Source organism: Hylobates moloch, unplaced genomic scaffold (assembly GCF_009828535.3).
Source record: "Hylobates moloch isolate HMO894 unplaced genomic scaffold, HMol_V3 SCAFFOLD_13, whole genome shotgun sequence".
NCBI classification, from domain to species: Eukaryota; Metazoa; Chordata; class Mammalia; order Primates; family Hylobatidae; genus Hylobates; species Hylobates moloch.
In genome coordinates, this window is record NW_026652288.1 from 10,717,557 (window position 1) to 10,733,294 (window position 15,738).

Genomic DNA, 15,738 nt, shown 5'->3' on the forward strand with positions numbered 1-15,738 from the left:
TGTATGGTATAAATAAAACATCCCATCCAAAACTCTGTTGGCTATTTGCAAATTAATGTGTCTGGAACTTACTGAGAAATACTGTTCTGCTTCGAGCTGATCCTGGAGCTCTTTCATTTGCCCATCTGCATCCTGACGTTCTCTGTGAGGACAATGAATCAAAGGTTTAAATAACTTACACACATTTTAAACGAGTAGCTCTCAAAGTATGGTCTGGGGGAAGCCCTGGGAGTCTCTGAGGTTCTTCCACAGAACCCATAAGGTCAAATCATTTTCATAATACTGAGCACCATGGCTTTTTTTAAAACTCTCATTCCCTCATTATGTACTTTTCATGAGGCCACATGACTTGTAATTACGTCATTATGATGGCTAAAAAAACATGTGTTTGTGTGTTCCTGTGTTTTAAAGTTTTTTCAGTTTTAATTTCTAACACAATACAAATCATTAGATATAACAAACGTAAGCAAAAACTCATTTGGAACTCTTGATAATTATTATTATTATTTTTTGAGACAGAGTCTCAATCTGTCGCCCAGGCTGGAGTGCAGTGGCGCGATCTTGGCTCATTAAAAGTTCTGCCTCCCAGGTTCATGCCATTCGCCTGCCTCAGCCTCCCGAGTAGCTGGGACTACAGGCGCCCACCACCACACCTGGCTAATTTTTGTATTTTTAGTACAGATGGGGTTTCACTGTGTTAGCCAGGGTGGTCTCAATCTCCTGACCTTGTGATCTGCCCACCTCGGCCTCCCAAAGTGCTGGGATTACAGGTGTGAGCCACTGCACCCGGCAGAACCCTTGGTAATTTTTAAGAGTATAAAGGGGTTCTGAGACCAGTGTTATACTAAATCAACACTGAATCACACATTCACATACAGACACTGTGATTAGCCATTTATGCCAACCAGGTAGAAGAATCCAAAGAGCACCTCAAATCTGGTGATCTTAGTGGGGAGTGCAGAATGCCTGGGAGGGGGCTTCTGGGGAGGTGAGAAGTGCTGGCTTTAGATCTAAACATGGATGGTGGCTGCACAGATTTGTATACTTTGTAAAAATTCACTCAGCTCCACACTTAGTATTTGTGTACTTTTTCTGTATTATGTTAATCTTCAATAAAGGAATAAAATAATAAAATAAAAGCAAGCCCAACAACCCATTTAAGAAGCTGGATTGAAATGGTAAATTCTGGCCTTATTTTAAAAACATAAAAATTGGCTGGGCGCAGTGGCTCACGCTTGTAATCCCAGCACTTTGGGAGGCCGAGGCGGGCAGATCACGAGGTCAGGAGATCGAGACCATGGTGAAACCCCGTCTCTACTAAAAATACAAAAAATTAGCCGGGCGTGGTGGCGGGCGCCTGTAGTCCCAGCTACTCAGAGAGGCTGAGGCAGGAGAATGGCGTGAACCCGGGAGGCGGAGGTTGCAGCGAGCCGAGATCGTGCCACTGCACTCCAGCCTAGGGGACAGAGCGAGACTCCTTCTCAAAAAAAAAAAAAAAAAACCATAAAAATTATAGTTATCCCAAACCAAAACTAAGGAGGAATAAAGCAAGTTGGAGAACAATACAATTTGTATGATATAATTTAAAAACAAGCAAAAAATAAAATAAAATGTACAGAAAACTCAACCTCACATATTTGTTCAGATATATAGATAAAGGCACAGAAAACAGTCTGGAAGGAGAAATAACAAATTGTTGATATGTTACCTCTGGAGAGAGGAAAATGTCTGCATTCATGAAGGAGAGCTTACCTACTGCTTTTTTTTTTTTAATATAGTCGAGTATTTTACAATGGGAAGCTATATGAATACCACTTGGGTATTTTTAAAAACTACAGTGCAGGAAGACTCAGAGGGAGCACGTCATTTAACCCGAGTCTCTTCAGTTCGTATACTGCTTAGGAGGTTTATCATCATTCTCATTCAACATACTTTGGTCACTTTGTTTACTCACTGGCTCTTAAACTTGTGGGTAAAAAAGGAAGTTATGACTCAATGTCACTTAACTGTGTCATTTCTGTATTTTATTGTTGATGAGTATACTGTTGAGAATTCATGATTCTTATTTCTCCATGAGTCAAAGATGTGAGAGATGCAATTTAACAAATACATGAAAGGTCAAGTTTTAAAACTGTCCGATCATTGTCAGCTAAGCCCACTTGTAGCAAACCACAGTATAATTTTAACATCAGGATCTTCTTCAAGAGCTGATATCTTTCATTTATATGTAACTTTCACAACCTAATATTTATTAGGTATTTAAGAAAAGTAATTTTCAGAAAGTATTATTTCAGAAAGAACCATGTAATTACATGATTACAAATGAGGAGTACACAACAGCAGGAAGAAATTACAATGAGAAGTAGAAAAGTCTCATTTGACACCTCTCCACCCCTACTAATCCTATTCCCCTAGAAGAAATAACTGTTTCATTTGTGTTTTATCTTTTGGTGGTTACCTCCACATCTCATAAGTTTTAGATATTATTTGCCCATTCCCTGTTGTCAGACTTGAATTTAGCTCTCTTGCCTTCCCCAACCTCTCCCCACCTCCCAATATAGTTGTATCACTCATCTAAGTGGTATAATGAACCCCCCATTTCCCTCTTATAGCAACCACAAACTATAATCTCCCCGGTTTACTAGATGAGAACTCTAACACTCCCATCCTGTCTTTGTTTTTGAAGTTTCATGAGAATATGTCTAGATGTAGATCTTTTTTCATTTATTTGCTGAGTCCCTTCAGTCTAAAGACATTTCTCCTTCAGCTAGGGGAAATTCTTCTCTATTATTTCTTTAATTTCCTCCTCTTGGTTTTTAGTTCTTGCTGGAATTCTTATTCGCTGGGTGCTAGATCTCCTAGAACAGCCCCTCTGTGCCTTACTTATGTCTTTCAAACCTTCCATGCCATTTCTTCTTTTGTTCTACATTTTAGGAAATTTCTTCGTCTTTGAACCCTTCCAACAAATTTATATTGGCAGTAATTATTCATCTTCAAGAGCTCATTCCTATTCTGGCTGTTCCTTTTACATTGTGTCTGGTTCTCAATTAATGGAAGCACTATCTCCTGAAATCTTTGATCAATACTAATTACCAGTAGTTTTTTACAGTGCTTTTGTTTTTCCAGAACTTTTAGCAGTTCTCTTCTACTCCTTGATATATGTTTCTTCCAGGGGCACTTTTCCTCTTTCATTATCATAATCTTCCTCTTTCAGATTGCAGGCTTTCCTCAAATGCTTAGTGATACTTGGTTATTTACTTGCAAAGGAGGTGGGAAAAACTTTAATTTCTATGTATGTAGGAGTTTTCTCACTGGCAAGCTTCAGTTTAAGATGAGAGGCTTTAAAAGCCAGCATTAAGCAAAGGGATCCCTAAATGCCAGAGTGAGAAAGGCTTTTCACCCCATATTAGCTGTTCTAATTACCCCAGAGGTTGTACCCAATTACTCTGTAGAGGAGAATGTTCTGATAAAAACCTTAGTGGTGGGAGGTGCCTGGCTGCAGACATATCTGCAAGGTTAATGGTAGAGTATGATCAGCAGATTAGTTCATTTAGTGTCACAACTTACTCCAGGCCTTATTTGCTCTGAATACTTCTTTTCCATCTATATCCCACTTCATATATACCCCTGGCCTTATATATACTCCTTTCTTTTTTTGTTCTACTTCATCAGTCACAAGGCTTCCATCTAACTGCCATCTCATTCACTAGAGAACCTTCTTGCCCTCCAACCCATTCTCATTCTTACTTATTGTGGTTTATATATTTTTTAAACTCCTTTACTAGAGTTTTTCTGGAATCTTACAAGAAAGAAGAGATATATATGTTGGCCATTTTAAAAAGAAGCCAACATAGCACTTCATATGTAAATTCCCATTGCATGTATTTTTTTTTTTTTACCTTGTATTCACTTATGTGCCTGCCTTATCTTCCCCACTGAATAACTAATGATAAAATGCTAGTAAACTTCTCATGGGTAGGAAATGTATTTGGTTAATCTTTCTATCTTTCATAGTAACTACTACAATGCCTTACACCTAAGAGGGATGTAATCATTCATACAACATTTATTGAGGATGTAGTATATGTAAAACCTTAATCAAGGATTGGGGGCCGGGCACGGTGGCTCACACCTGTAATTCCAGCACTTTGGGAGGCAGAGCCAGGCAGATCACCTGAGGTCAGGAGTTCGAGACCACTCTGGCCAACATGGTGAAACCCTATCTCTACTAAAAATACAAAAATTAGCCAGGCATAGTGGTGGGCACCTGTAATCCCAGCTACTTGGGAGGCTGAGGCAGGAGAATTTCTTGAACCTAGGAAGGGAAGGTTGCAGTGAGCTGAGACCACACTATTGCACTCCAACTTGTGCAACAAGAGTAAAACTCCACCTCAAAAAAAAAAAAAAAAGGATTGGGGAGAACAAAATATAAATAAATGATTTTTGCCCTTCAATTTTAACCCTACAATGAACACTTCCTCTATAACCCTATTAGGTGGCTAAGATAGAAAATATGGGTGTCTTTGGTGGGGAGATGTAAGGAAAAGAGGGATTAAGAAACAACAGAATGCTACTCACTTACAAAGAAAATGAGGCATATACACTAGGTATAAACAAAGCATTATTAGAAGTGGGAAGGAAACACAACCTAGATGATTAACTAGCTCTTACATCTGCATAAACACTATTGTTAGAATAAAAAGCTGGCCTGAAATAAGAAAGAAAAAATAAAGCTAATATACAGGAAAAAAAAAAACCCACAAAGACAAAGATGTCTGATTATTGTTCCAATTTCTAGTTCCAATTTTAAAAGTTTAAATCTCATGAAGTTGAAGGTCTACGCCTACCCTGGCAATAAATAGATCAGCTCAGCAAAAAGAACAATCTACTTGAATATTTTAAGCATCCTTTCTTAGGATAGTATCAATCTTACTGACCTGTCACAGGTATGCATAAAGCAGACAATTACAATGAGGATACATCAGTAGTAGCTGTAGTAGTTGTAACAGTAATAGATCTAGCAGTAATAGTCCCTAACACTTATCACAGGATGGATGCTTTAAATGAACCATTGCTATCCTTTACAAGATCCTTAACAAGGAAGCTATTACTGCTCCCTTTCACAAGTGTGATAAAAGGCTGAGAGAAATTAAATCATTTGCCTGATGTTGGTTAGCTGGTAAGTAACAGAAACAATATTCACAACTCAGTCTGTCTGGATCCAAAGACTTTGTTCTTTCCACTCTATCACACTGTCTTTCATCAAACAACCAGGATCCAATATGACCTTTGGTCATGATTAGAAAGAAGTAATTCTCCTACTAATAGAATAAACGGGACAAATTTTAATAGTATATTTACTGTATATTTTATCTTTTTTAGAGTTGAATTCTTGTTATGCCGCTCAGGATGGAATATAGTGGCTGTTCACACGCGTGATCACAGTGCAAAGCAATCTCACTTCACCTCAAGTGATTCTCCTGCCTCAGCCACCCAAGTAGCTGGGACTACAGACATGCACAATCGTGCCTATAATATTTTTAAAGTATTTTAACAATATGTTCTCCATTTTGTAAGTAAATCAAGTAGACACTAGAGTATATCCTATGACATGATTAAAAATTTACATGCCGTTTATTTAATATTCAAACATTTCCAAGTCTAAGAAACTAAGGAAACAAACAGGCACACGGACAATAAGCTTGAGAAAGAGCCCTGAGGAGGAATCTAAAAGCATGGTATGAAAATCCCAGGTATTTTCTTCTGCCTCATCACCAACACTTCCTCTATTATCACAGTGTAATTAGGTAGCAGCAGTAAAAACTGTTGGGGAAACGAATATAATCTCGAAAGACAACAGTGACACTCAACACATTACTTGTACAGAAAGAAATAGAAAACGTGGTCAAGAAAGTAAAATGCTCAAAAGAAAATCCAAAATTAACTTATACATGGATAATTATGCATATTAAAACATCTCAATTAATTAACTTACTTTCGAAGTTCAGCATTTTGTTTTTCCAAGTTCATTTTCATTTCCATGAGATGGTTATTTTCTTGCTTTAACTGCTTTTCTGACATTTTTAGTGTGTTAACCTGTTGTGTTTGCATCTTCAGGTCATTTTGTGTAAGGCAGCGCTTCTGAGTTTCTTGCTCTATTTTTAATGTCAGGTTTCTAACCTAAGAAATAAATTGTGTACTTGGTATATAAGTAAATAAGTAAATTATTTCCATTTTTCTAATTAATGAAGTTGGTATAAAATATGGTGATGTAAAACAGATTTTTTTACCCTTAGGAAGCTAATTCATTTCATACTAAAATTTTTTTTGTATTTCTAATAATATTATAATTGTATTTTTAAAATAAAATATAATAAGGTAAATATAACTTTAAAAATGTTTAAATTATGATTCCTTTAGTATATCATCAAAATTTAGTTAAACAGGTTGCAGACTATTACAAGAAAAACTTTAAAATTATGAAACCATCACTAGACCTTCATGAATAAACCTAACTTATTAATTCATTAGTTTATTATTAATCATTAGTACACTTAATACTTACATCCTCATTTAGCACATCTTTCTGTTTAAGGAGCTCATTTATTTTCTGCTGTGACTGTTTGAGGTCACAGTCTAATAGAGAACATCTTTTCTCAGCTTCTAGCAATAGGTTCTCCACTTTCTGTTTTAAAGTTCTTTCCTCCGAGAGCTTCTTCTCCATTTCTAGTACAATAAAAATGGACATAATCATAAATTTACAAATAAAAGAAGCATATCATAAATTTATTAAGTAAAAGCACAATAAATGACACCATACTAATAAAAATTATAATAAATGATGCTGCCTTATATTCTATTAATTTTCTTTTTTTCTTTTTGAGACAGTCTCACTCTGTTGCCCAGGCCGGAGTGCAGTGACGCAATCTCAGCTCTTTGTAACCTCCTGGATTCAAGTAATTCTCGTGCCTTGGCCTCCAGACATAACTCGGATTACAGGTGTGTGCCACCACACCCAGCTAAGTTTTGTATTTTTAGTAGAGATGGGGTTTTGCCATGTTGGCCAGCTTGGTCTCAAACTCCTGGCCTCATGCAATCCATCCACCTAGGCCACCCAAAGTGCTGGAATTACAGGCATGAGCCACTGCACCTGGCCTTAATTTTCAATTTAATATTTTCACTTTCATACTTGAAAACTAGGAGTTTCATTCACACTCTGCAATATTACATCTATTCTAATGGAAGCAAGATAGTTCTACCTTTATTTATATTCTACAAGATGCTTACATCTTTAAATTAAGGTTTCTTATATTTTACTGCTATTCTATGTCTCTCAGTGTTACTATTTTTACCTTAAAACAATCCAGGTAGATTCTATGATCTCCATAGGACTTTCCATATTAACACATTATTATGTAGGTGTTGAAAACTATGTTTTAGGGAGGTGGTAAAGGACAAGACTCTGGAACCAAACTTTCTGAGCTTAAACCCTGGGTCTAACATTGTTTGACTGGGCAAGTGATTCACCTCTCTGGACCTCTGTTTCCTTATCTCCAGAATAGGGATAACAGCACCTAGGGAGGTTGTGAAGATTTAATACATGTGTACCACTTAAATGCTGCCTGGCATATGGCAAGCCCTTGGTAAGTGCTTATTATTTAAGCAGAATTTTTAATGACCTAAGGAAACGCTCACAATGTCTTTTTGTTTTTTAAAAAGCAAAATGGTATAGAAAATGGAGAAAATTTACAAAATAGCATCCTAACTCATAGGATCATGAGTAATCTTTGCTTTTTTCTTTATACTTTCCTGGTGTTTTCTAAATTATTTACAATAAATTTTTAATCTATTTTACTTATCAGAAGGCAAAGTTCCAAGTGATTTCAGTGTTAAATGTAAGTCATCACAGTTAAAGGATTATCTTCATATACTGGTTAGGACTTCAGTTCACATTCAATTAAGGCTTCTCTGCTTTTTCATAATTAATGCTCAACATCTAATTATCATCTATTATAAAGCTGTATTAGGTAAAAATTAAACCTATGAATATTTAGTGTTTAATGAATGGTCTTCAAAAGTGCAGAAAAATGAAACATTCCCCATGTAGTACTAATAATAGTTAGCATTTCTAAACACTTTACATGTTTTATTGCACTGGATTTTCACAACAACATAACAATACTATAATTGTCCCTTTACAGGAAACAAGACACAGAAAGTTTAAATAACTAGACAAGGTCACATAGCTAGTAATTATTTGGTAAGCCATGTTCTTAATCCAAGGAGCCAATGACATGCAACAGAAGGACCAAAGGCTTTAGCCTCAGATTTGAAACCATCTATAATATTTAACAGTTTTGTGTACTCATGTGTAAAATATGGAAGTCAGCATGTATCTTACATTAGCGTTTTAATAGTTCGAAATAAATGGTAGTTAATACTGAATTGGTTCATTTTTATCAGTTCAGAGAATAATCACTAAACAAATGTCCTCATTTAAAAAAAAAACAATCACCATAATGTAGGCATTGAGAATAGAAAGAGGCATTACTGAGATAATGAAAATAGTCCTTTTTTTTTTTTTTTGAGATGGGGTCTTGCTCTGTTACTGAGGCTCGAGTGCAGTGATGCAATCATGGCTCACTGCAGCCTTGAACTCTTGGGCTCAGGCAATGTTCCTGCATCATTACAGGAATACTGAGAGTCCTATTCCCAAGTAGCTCCGACTATAGGCGCAAGCGACTACATCCAGCTAATTTTTCTATTTTTTGTAGAGATAGGGTCTTGCTATGTTGCCCAGGCCAGTCTCAAACTCCTGGGCTCAAGAGATCCTCCCACCCTGGCCTCCCAAAGTGCCAGGATTACAGATGTGAGCCACTACGCCTAGCCTGATATATTCTTTATCTTGTTTTGAACAGTAGTTATGTGAGCATATCACAAAACGTCAAAAATGTTTACACTTTATTATTGCACGTAAATTATACCTCAATGAAAATAATTGAACTCTGTCTTCTAGGCCACAGACAAGGAAATATGGCCCAGTAACTTTCTCTCTTACAATTAGATTTTTCTAAATAAAGTACTCATTTCATTTCTTATCATCCTGATTTAGTGCCTTAAACTACACTGATTTTTACCAAGAAAATCTACCATTTTAATTACATGCAATAATTAAAAGGCTATTTTTTCTAAGTTATTTACTCACGTTATGCTTCAATATGAAAATAAACTTCTGTTCAAGAGTTTTAAGCCTTTCACAAGAATAGCTTAAAGTACTTTCTTTGGAATTTCAGAGTCATTATAAACAGTCAGTTTGGAAAAGAAAAAATTATCCTAAGACAATTCCAGGATAAAGTCTAGTTTATGGGAAGGTTAACTTTGTTATCTATTAGTATTATATGGCTTCGACCAAATCTGTCTAGTATCTTCATCACGTTAGAGATCAAAATACTCAGTGAACTTATATTCTAGTTAGATCAGCTATTACTTTTAAATCCTTACCTTGCATAAACTGGCAAGAATTTTATAATACAAAACTCTTGTATTACAAGAATTACCTGTATCAATAGTAACAGGTATACAGCGTGTGAAGTTCAGATATTCCTTCTTACTACCGATATATGTATACAGAGTGGTACAGATATTACCAAGTATATAATATTGAGAAATATTAATTTATCTCTGATCTAAAAATCTGATCATGTAATTTTGTGTTTGGGTCTTACTATCTTAGAAATGATTACTGTAATGATACAAAGGAAAAATAATATAATATCTATGTAAAGCTTCCCTAATAGTTATTTTCCCTCCAATTCCCAATATTTGACAATGAAATATAAACAAATATGTTTCAAAACCAAAAAGCTAACACAGAATCAATTCTTAGGAAGACGCTGCTGGAAAACCCTCTTTAAAAAATGCATACCTTTCATGGCTTCTGATTTGGCTTCTTCGATGGACTCATAGATCTTATTTTTATCTGCTAGTCGTGCCTTTGTGGCCTTATGTTCAGCTTCTTCTTGTTCTAGGCTCTGCTGTATAACTTTTAGTTGGTATGTCATATCTATTTCCATGTTGCTTTTTTCCTATTAAATATTTAAAATGCAGCTATCAACAAAAAAGAGACTAGCTCACAATTTCAAAAGCTTTCTAATTTTTTTTTTTTTTGGAGATGGAGTCTTGCTCTGTTACCCAGGCTGAAGTGCAGTGGTATGATTATGGCTCATTGCAGCCTCAACCTCCCCAGGCTCAAGCAATCCTTCCACCTCAGCCTCCAAAGTAGCTGGGACTATAGACATTTGTCACCACTCCTGGCTAATTTATTTTATTTTTTAACGTAGAGACAAGGTCTCACTAAACATTGCCTACACTGATCTTGAACTCCTGGGCTCATGTGATCCTCCCGACTCAGCCTCCAAAGTAGCTGGGACTACACACATTCGTCACCACTCCTGGCTAATTTATTTTATTTTTTAATGTAGAGACAAGGTCTCACTAAACACTGCCTACACTGATCTTGAACTCCTGGGCTCAAGTGATCCTCCCGACTCAGCCTCCCACAGTGCTGAGATTATAGATGTGGGCCATGGTGCTCAACCTTAACTCGTTTTTTAACAGGCTTAACTAGAATGTTCAGTATTTCCCCTCCTGTCTTCACTCAAACCTTTTGGAATAGTAATCTATATACTCTACTTCTCTACTTCCCACTGTACCCAACAGTCTACACCACCACTCTGCTGTTCTGAGATCTGTATCAAGCTCACTTAATCTCAACAAAAAGACCAATGCTATTCTCAACATCAAATTCTAAAGACCCTTTTCGGTCTTATCTTATATGAACTCACTGCCCCCCTTAAAACTATCCCTTGGCATTGCTGACCTTGTACTTAGTTGGTTCTCTCCATTCTGCTTGCCTCCTTCCTGTTGCTCGTGAAGCTTTCCCAGCTGTCCCTTAAATGTTGGTGATCTAAGCCCCAATGCTCCTCCTATTTTCTACATACACCCCAAAGGTTTTCTAATTCTTTGATTTTTATAGTTCATATCATAAATATGATAAAGGCTTTTTTCCAAATAAAACCTTTCATATGAAAAATGATTTCTCAAACCACATAATCCACCAACAGAGTAATCTACTCTGTCCTAAAAAAGAAAAAAAAAATCAAATCACTACTTTACACAGTCTTTTCCCAGATGGGCTATTCTACTCACATGATTTCAGCTACTTACATACCAACGACTCAAATATTTCTAACTTCTACTACTATAGCCTACTGCAGTGCAGACATTCTAATTTGGCTGTCCCATAGGTACCCTCAAACTTAAGAGGACTAGAGTGGGTTTATCACTGTCTCATGAGCTATTTTTCCTTTATTCTTTATTAACAGCATCACTATATATCTTGTCACAACCTACAAATCTGGGACTCATCTTTGACTGCTACTCATATGCGATATCTAATCAACTACTAAGTGCTGCCAAATATTCCTCTTCCAAATATTTCTGAGTCTTCCAATTTTTCCAACCTTCCAATGGCTGTGCTAAGTCTCCCATTATTCCTTATCAGCATTACTGAAAACGTCTACTGACTGGTCTCTCTACCTCTAGTCTTGTCCTCCTCAAATCTTTTCTCCACACAGTACACAGTGATCTATCTTTAATGTACCTCTAATAAGATCATCCAATTTAAGCCCTTAAGTGGCTAGCCCATTACTATATTCAAAATTTCTTAATAGAGTATTCACTATTTTGCATGATCTACCTTATGCCGACCTCTGTAGCCTCACTCTGACCACTGAATTCCTCATGTCCTTACATAACAACCACATTGTGATCTTCAAGCCAATCTAACCTGATGTCTTTTTCTAAGTTTCATTAGAACATAGCCACATCCATTCCTTTACGAATCACAGCAGAGCTGAACAGTTGCAAGAGACCATATAACCCACAAAAGATAAAATATTTACTATCATGCCTTTAAACGATTAAATTTTGCTGACTCCCACTCTATACTCCAGAAAACAAACAATGCCTTTTTTATTTTCCATCTTCTATGTCTTTGCTCATGCTGTTCTCCCTAACTTGGAATGTGCCTTTGCCCTACTGACCTATTCTGCTGTCAGGTTAGGGATGCATCCCATACACCCAATACATATACCCTGTCCATAAGTCTTATCATTCTATTTGCCATACTGCATTAGAATTATCTTTGTGCTTTATTATTACTTTTAAACTTAACCTATTCAACTGGGACATTATTCAAGGCAAGGACTGCATCCTGATATTTCTACCACATATAACACACCGAATATTTAGTTGAGTAAATAAGTGAATGAAAATAAAATGCTAACTGCATAGACTCTAGAAATCATCCCTTTCTTAGAGTATTTTAAAAGAAAAACTTCTAAATGCCAAAAGTCATGGTGACTTTATATACGGCATTTTTAAGACATGTTATGAGTCGAAATTTGAGTTTTCCTTGGGTCCCTAGAGAGATCCTCATTATCTACACTCCAGGGTGGGTCCCCTTACTTCATGAGCAGCCAGCATGCTGAGGGCTGCTTATACAGTGTTATGGTAAGCTTGCAGATACATCTCTTATCTACACATTAAGTCCAAATCAAAAGGAATCCATGAGCATTTAGAAATATTCCAGTTAGTGACTTCCTTTAGTTTAGAATAACTTTTCTAACCTGAAAGTCTACTGTCAATTTTCTTATGCAAAAATATAAAACATGTTTTACCTTTTCCAAATCAGTAAATCTCTCCTGTAGTTGTCTCTTCTCCAGTTCTACTTTCGCTAATACGATTTTGCCGTTCTTTAAATCTTCTTCTAGGCCAGATATTCTACCTAAAAATTGCAACGTTTTTAAAAACATTAAACCCACAAAGTACATACATTCAATTAGGAATAAAAAGTTTGCAAGCCACCTTCTATTTTGGAGCTGTTGTCTGTGAGCAGAAGTTTTATACTTGTTGGTATTGTGCTTTATAGTTAATTCAAATGGAATCCAATCTACTACCTGAAGAGTTTAATACTTAAAATCATACTATTTGAAATTAAATCTTTTGTTCATAAAATTTTGTATCAATGTATTTCTAATTTTCTAACTTTACATAACAGTATATTCAGAAATGTCCTACTCCAGCACACTATCCATCATCTAAAGTTATTTTTAAAATAAGAATCATCAAAATTAATTCAAGTGCAACCACGACTTCAATACCTTGTAAATCATTAATTATCTCTGATCCATGAGTTCGATCCCTCCTTTCAGATTCTAGAGCTGACTGAAGATTGATAAATTCCTTTTCAAGTTTTAACTTGGCAGTCTCCAGCAGGCAGTTTTTATCTTGTAGATCTCTATTGTTAGATTCCAGCTGCTGAATCTGTTTTGAACTTTCTGCCTGGGTTTTCCTTAACCGGGCTGCAGTATCAGATTCTGTTCGCAGTAAAGCATTGGTTTCATCCAGCTGTTATTCCATTCAAAACCAAACAACAACAAACACACACAGATGTATGTAATGAAAATAAGTCAATGTAATTCCCCCATTAGAAACTATTTAAAATAAACAAAAACCTGAAAATATTTTCCAAATGATTTCTAAAATTAGAGGTAAAGGCCTTTTGCAACACTGTCAATTAAAACTGATGTTATCACGCAGTTAAAAATAAAACCTGTATCTTTACTACAAATTGAGATCCACCTACTTGTCTCTGGAGTTGATTCACTTTCTCAGTGGATATTTGAGAGTTTTGATTTCTTTTTTTCAAATCTTCAAGTTGATCTTTTAAGCTGTTAACTATGATAAAAAGCATTTCAGTGGCAAGCTTAACACACATACACACACTTAATTTTTTCCTTGATGAGTAATTAATATTTTACACCACAAACCATCATTTTCCAAATTTCGTTTTTTATCTGCTTCATGATCAGCTTTCCTCTGATATTCTGCATTTTTGTGCTGAAGAAGTGCCTTTTCTCTTTCTAACTGTCTTAATGCTGATTCCACACTTTTCCGTAAGGTAATCTGAAATAATGCTTAAAGTTATTATCAAAAAAGTATGTATAAAAATAAAATCAAAACAAAAAATACTTGTTATTCCAAACAGATAAAAAAGATCTCAAAAAGGCTATCACTGCTTTTTTGTTAAAACTGTAATAATGCTTTGTATGATTGTAAACTAGCACACTACTCTTAAATCATAAAGACCATAAATGTTTTGTTTACTATTCAAACCTCCTGTAACTTTCCACAACTACTAAACTATCATTATTTAATACTTTGGCCTAAAATGTTATGAATAGCATTTTTTTCCCTTGAAATATCTACACATACTGAATTAACTCGTTTGCAAAAACATAACAGAATGAAGCCTATTTATAACATGATTTCCCTATAATTTAGTCCTATCCACCAATACTACAAGGTAGGTTTCAAGGCACGTATTACTAAGGTACTAAGAGAGCTCCTTAGGTAAGTCAGACGTCAAAGATTTTTACTAACAAAAATGTTAATAAAAAAGTGGGGCAACTTTACCTCCTCTTCTAGCTCCTTTGCTGTTTTTTCTAGGCGAGTATTAACAGATCTAAAGAATTTCAAAAAGAAACAGTAAATAACTTCTAATTTACAATAAAACATAGTCTATAAATTTAAAAGTAATTACATAATTACTTGGTAGCTCTCCTTTTTTTTTGAGACGAAGTCTTGCTCTGTTGCCCAGGCTGGAATGCAGTGGCGCAATCTCGGCTCACTACAATGTCTGCCTCCCAGGTTCAAGCGACTGTCCCGCCTCAGCCTCCCAAGTAGCTCCCTTGGCCTCCCAAAGTGTTGGGATTACAGGCGTGAGCCACCGCACCTGGCCATAGCTCTCCATTTCTTTCTTTCTTTTTTTTTTTTTTTTTTTTTTGAGACGGAGTCTTGCTCTGTTGCCCAGGCTGGAGTGCAGTGGTGCGATCTCAGCTCACTGCAACCTCTGCCTGCCCCCAGGTTCAATCGACTGTCCCGCCTCAGCCTCCCAAGTAATTTCCTTGGCCTCCCAAAGTGTTGGGATTACAGGCGTGAGCCACTGCACCAGGTCGTAGCTCTCTGTTTCTGTTTTTTCTTTTTTTTTCTTTTGTTTCTTTGAGACAGAGTCTCACTCTGTCACCCAGGCTGGAGTGCAGTGACATGATCTCGGCTCACTGCAACCTCTGTCTCCCGGGTTCAAGCAATTCTCTGCCTCGGCCTCCCAGGTAGCTGGGACTACAGGCACCCGCCACCATGCCCAGCTAATTTTTGTATTTTTAGTAGAGACTGGGTTTCACCATCTTGGCCAGGCTGGTCTTGAACTCCTGACCTCGTGATCCACCCACCTCGGCCTCCCAAAGTGCTGGGATTACAGGTGTGAGCCACTGCGCCTGGCTGCTCTCCTTTTTTCAGTAAATGTTTAAACTTAAATTTTATAATGTAATATTTAATTATCTACAAAACATACTTGCACTTCTGTTCCAGTTCCTCTTTGGCTTGTATCTCATTGCTAAGATGTTCTTCTAATGTATACAGTTTTTTCTGAATCTGTCAAAAAACAAGAAACTGTAATTACGTATTTTGGTCATATTTAAAGATGAGAGGCTTAAAGAAAACAATGATAAGCTTATTTTGTCTTTCCACTAAACATAATGTCCTCTATAATGGTACAGTACTTGTACCTTCTTAATGTGACTTATATTGATAAAGGGAAAAACTCCCCCTTCTCTT

General features: G+C 36.2%; 1 protein-coding gene across 1 annotated transcript in view; it reads right to left on the reverse strand.

Annotated features, from left to right (window-relative positions):
* The window catches only part of ROCK2 (Rho associated coiled-coil containing protein kinase 2), a 166,814-nt gene that overhangs the window by 21,871 nt on the left and 129,205 nt on the right, over positions 1-15,738 (reverse strand). Inside the window, exons 12-21 of the mRNA XM_032172219.2 lie at positions 15,476-15,555; positions 14,539-14,587; positions 13,893-14,028; positions 13,709-13,800; positions 13,224-13,470; positions 12,741-12,847; positions 9,926-10,085; positions 6,566-6,726; positions 5,996-6,180; positions 73-142 (exon numbers count right to left, since the gene is read on the reverse strand). Of these exons, the coding sequence (XP_032028110.1) occupies positions 73-142; positions 5,996-6,180; positions 6,566-6,726; positions 9,926-10,085; positions 12,741-12,847; positions 13,224-13,470; positions 13,709-13,800; positions 13,893-14,028; positions 14,539-14,587; positions 15,476-15,555 (1,287 nt within the window). The remainder of the gene's footprint in view (positions 1-72; positions 143-5,995; positions 6,181-6,565; positions 6,727-9,925; positions 10,086-12,740; positions 12,848-13,223; positions 13,471-13,708; positions 13,801-13,892; positions 14,029-14,538; positions 14,588-15,475; positions 15,556-15,738) is intronic.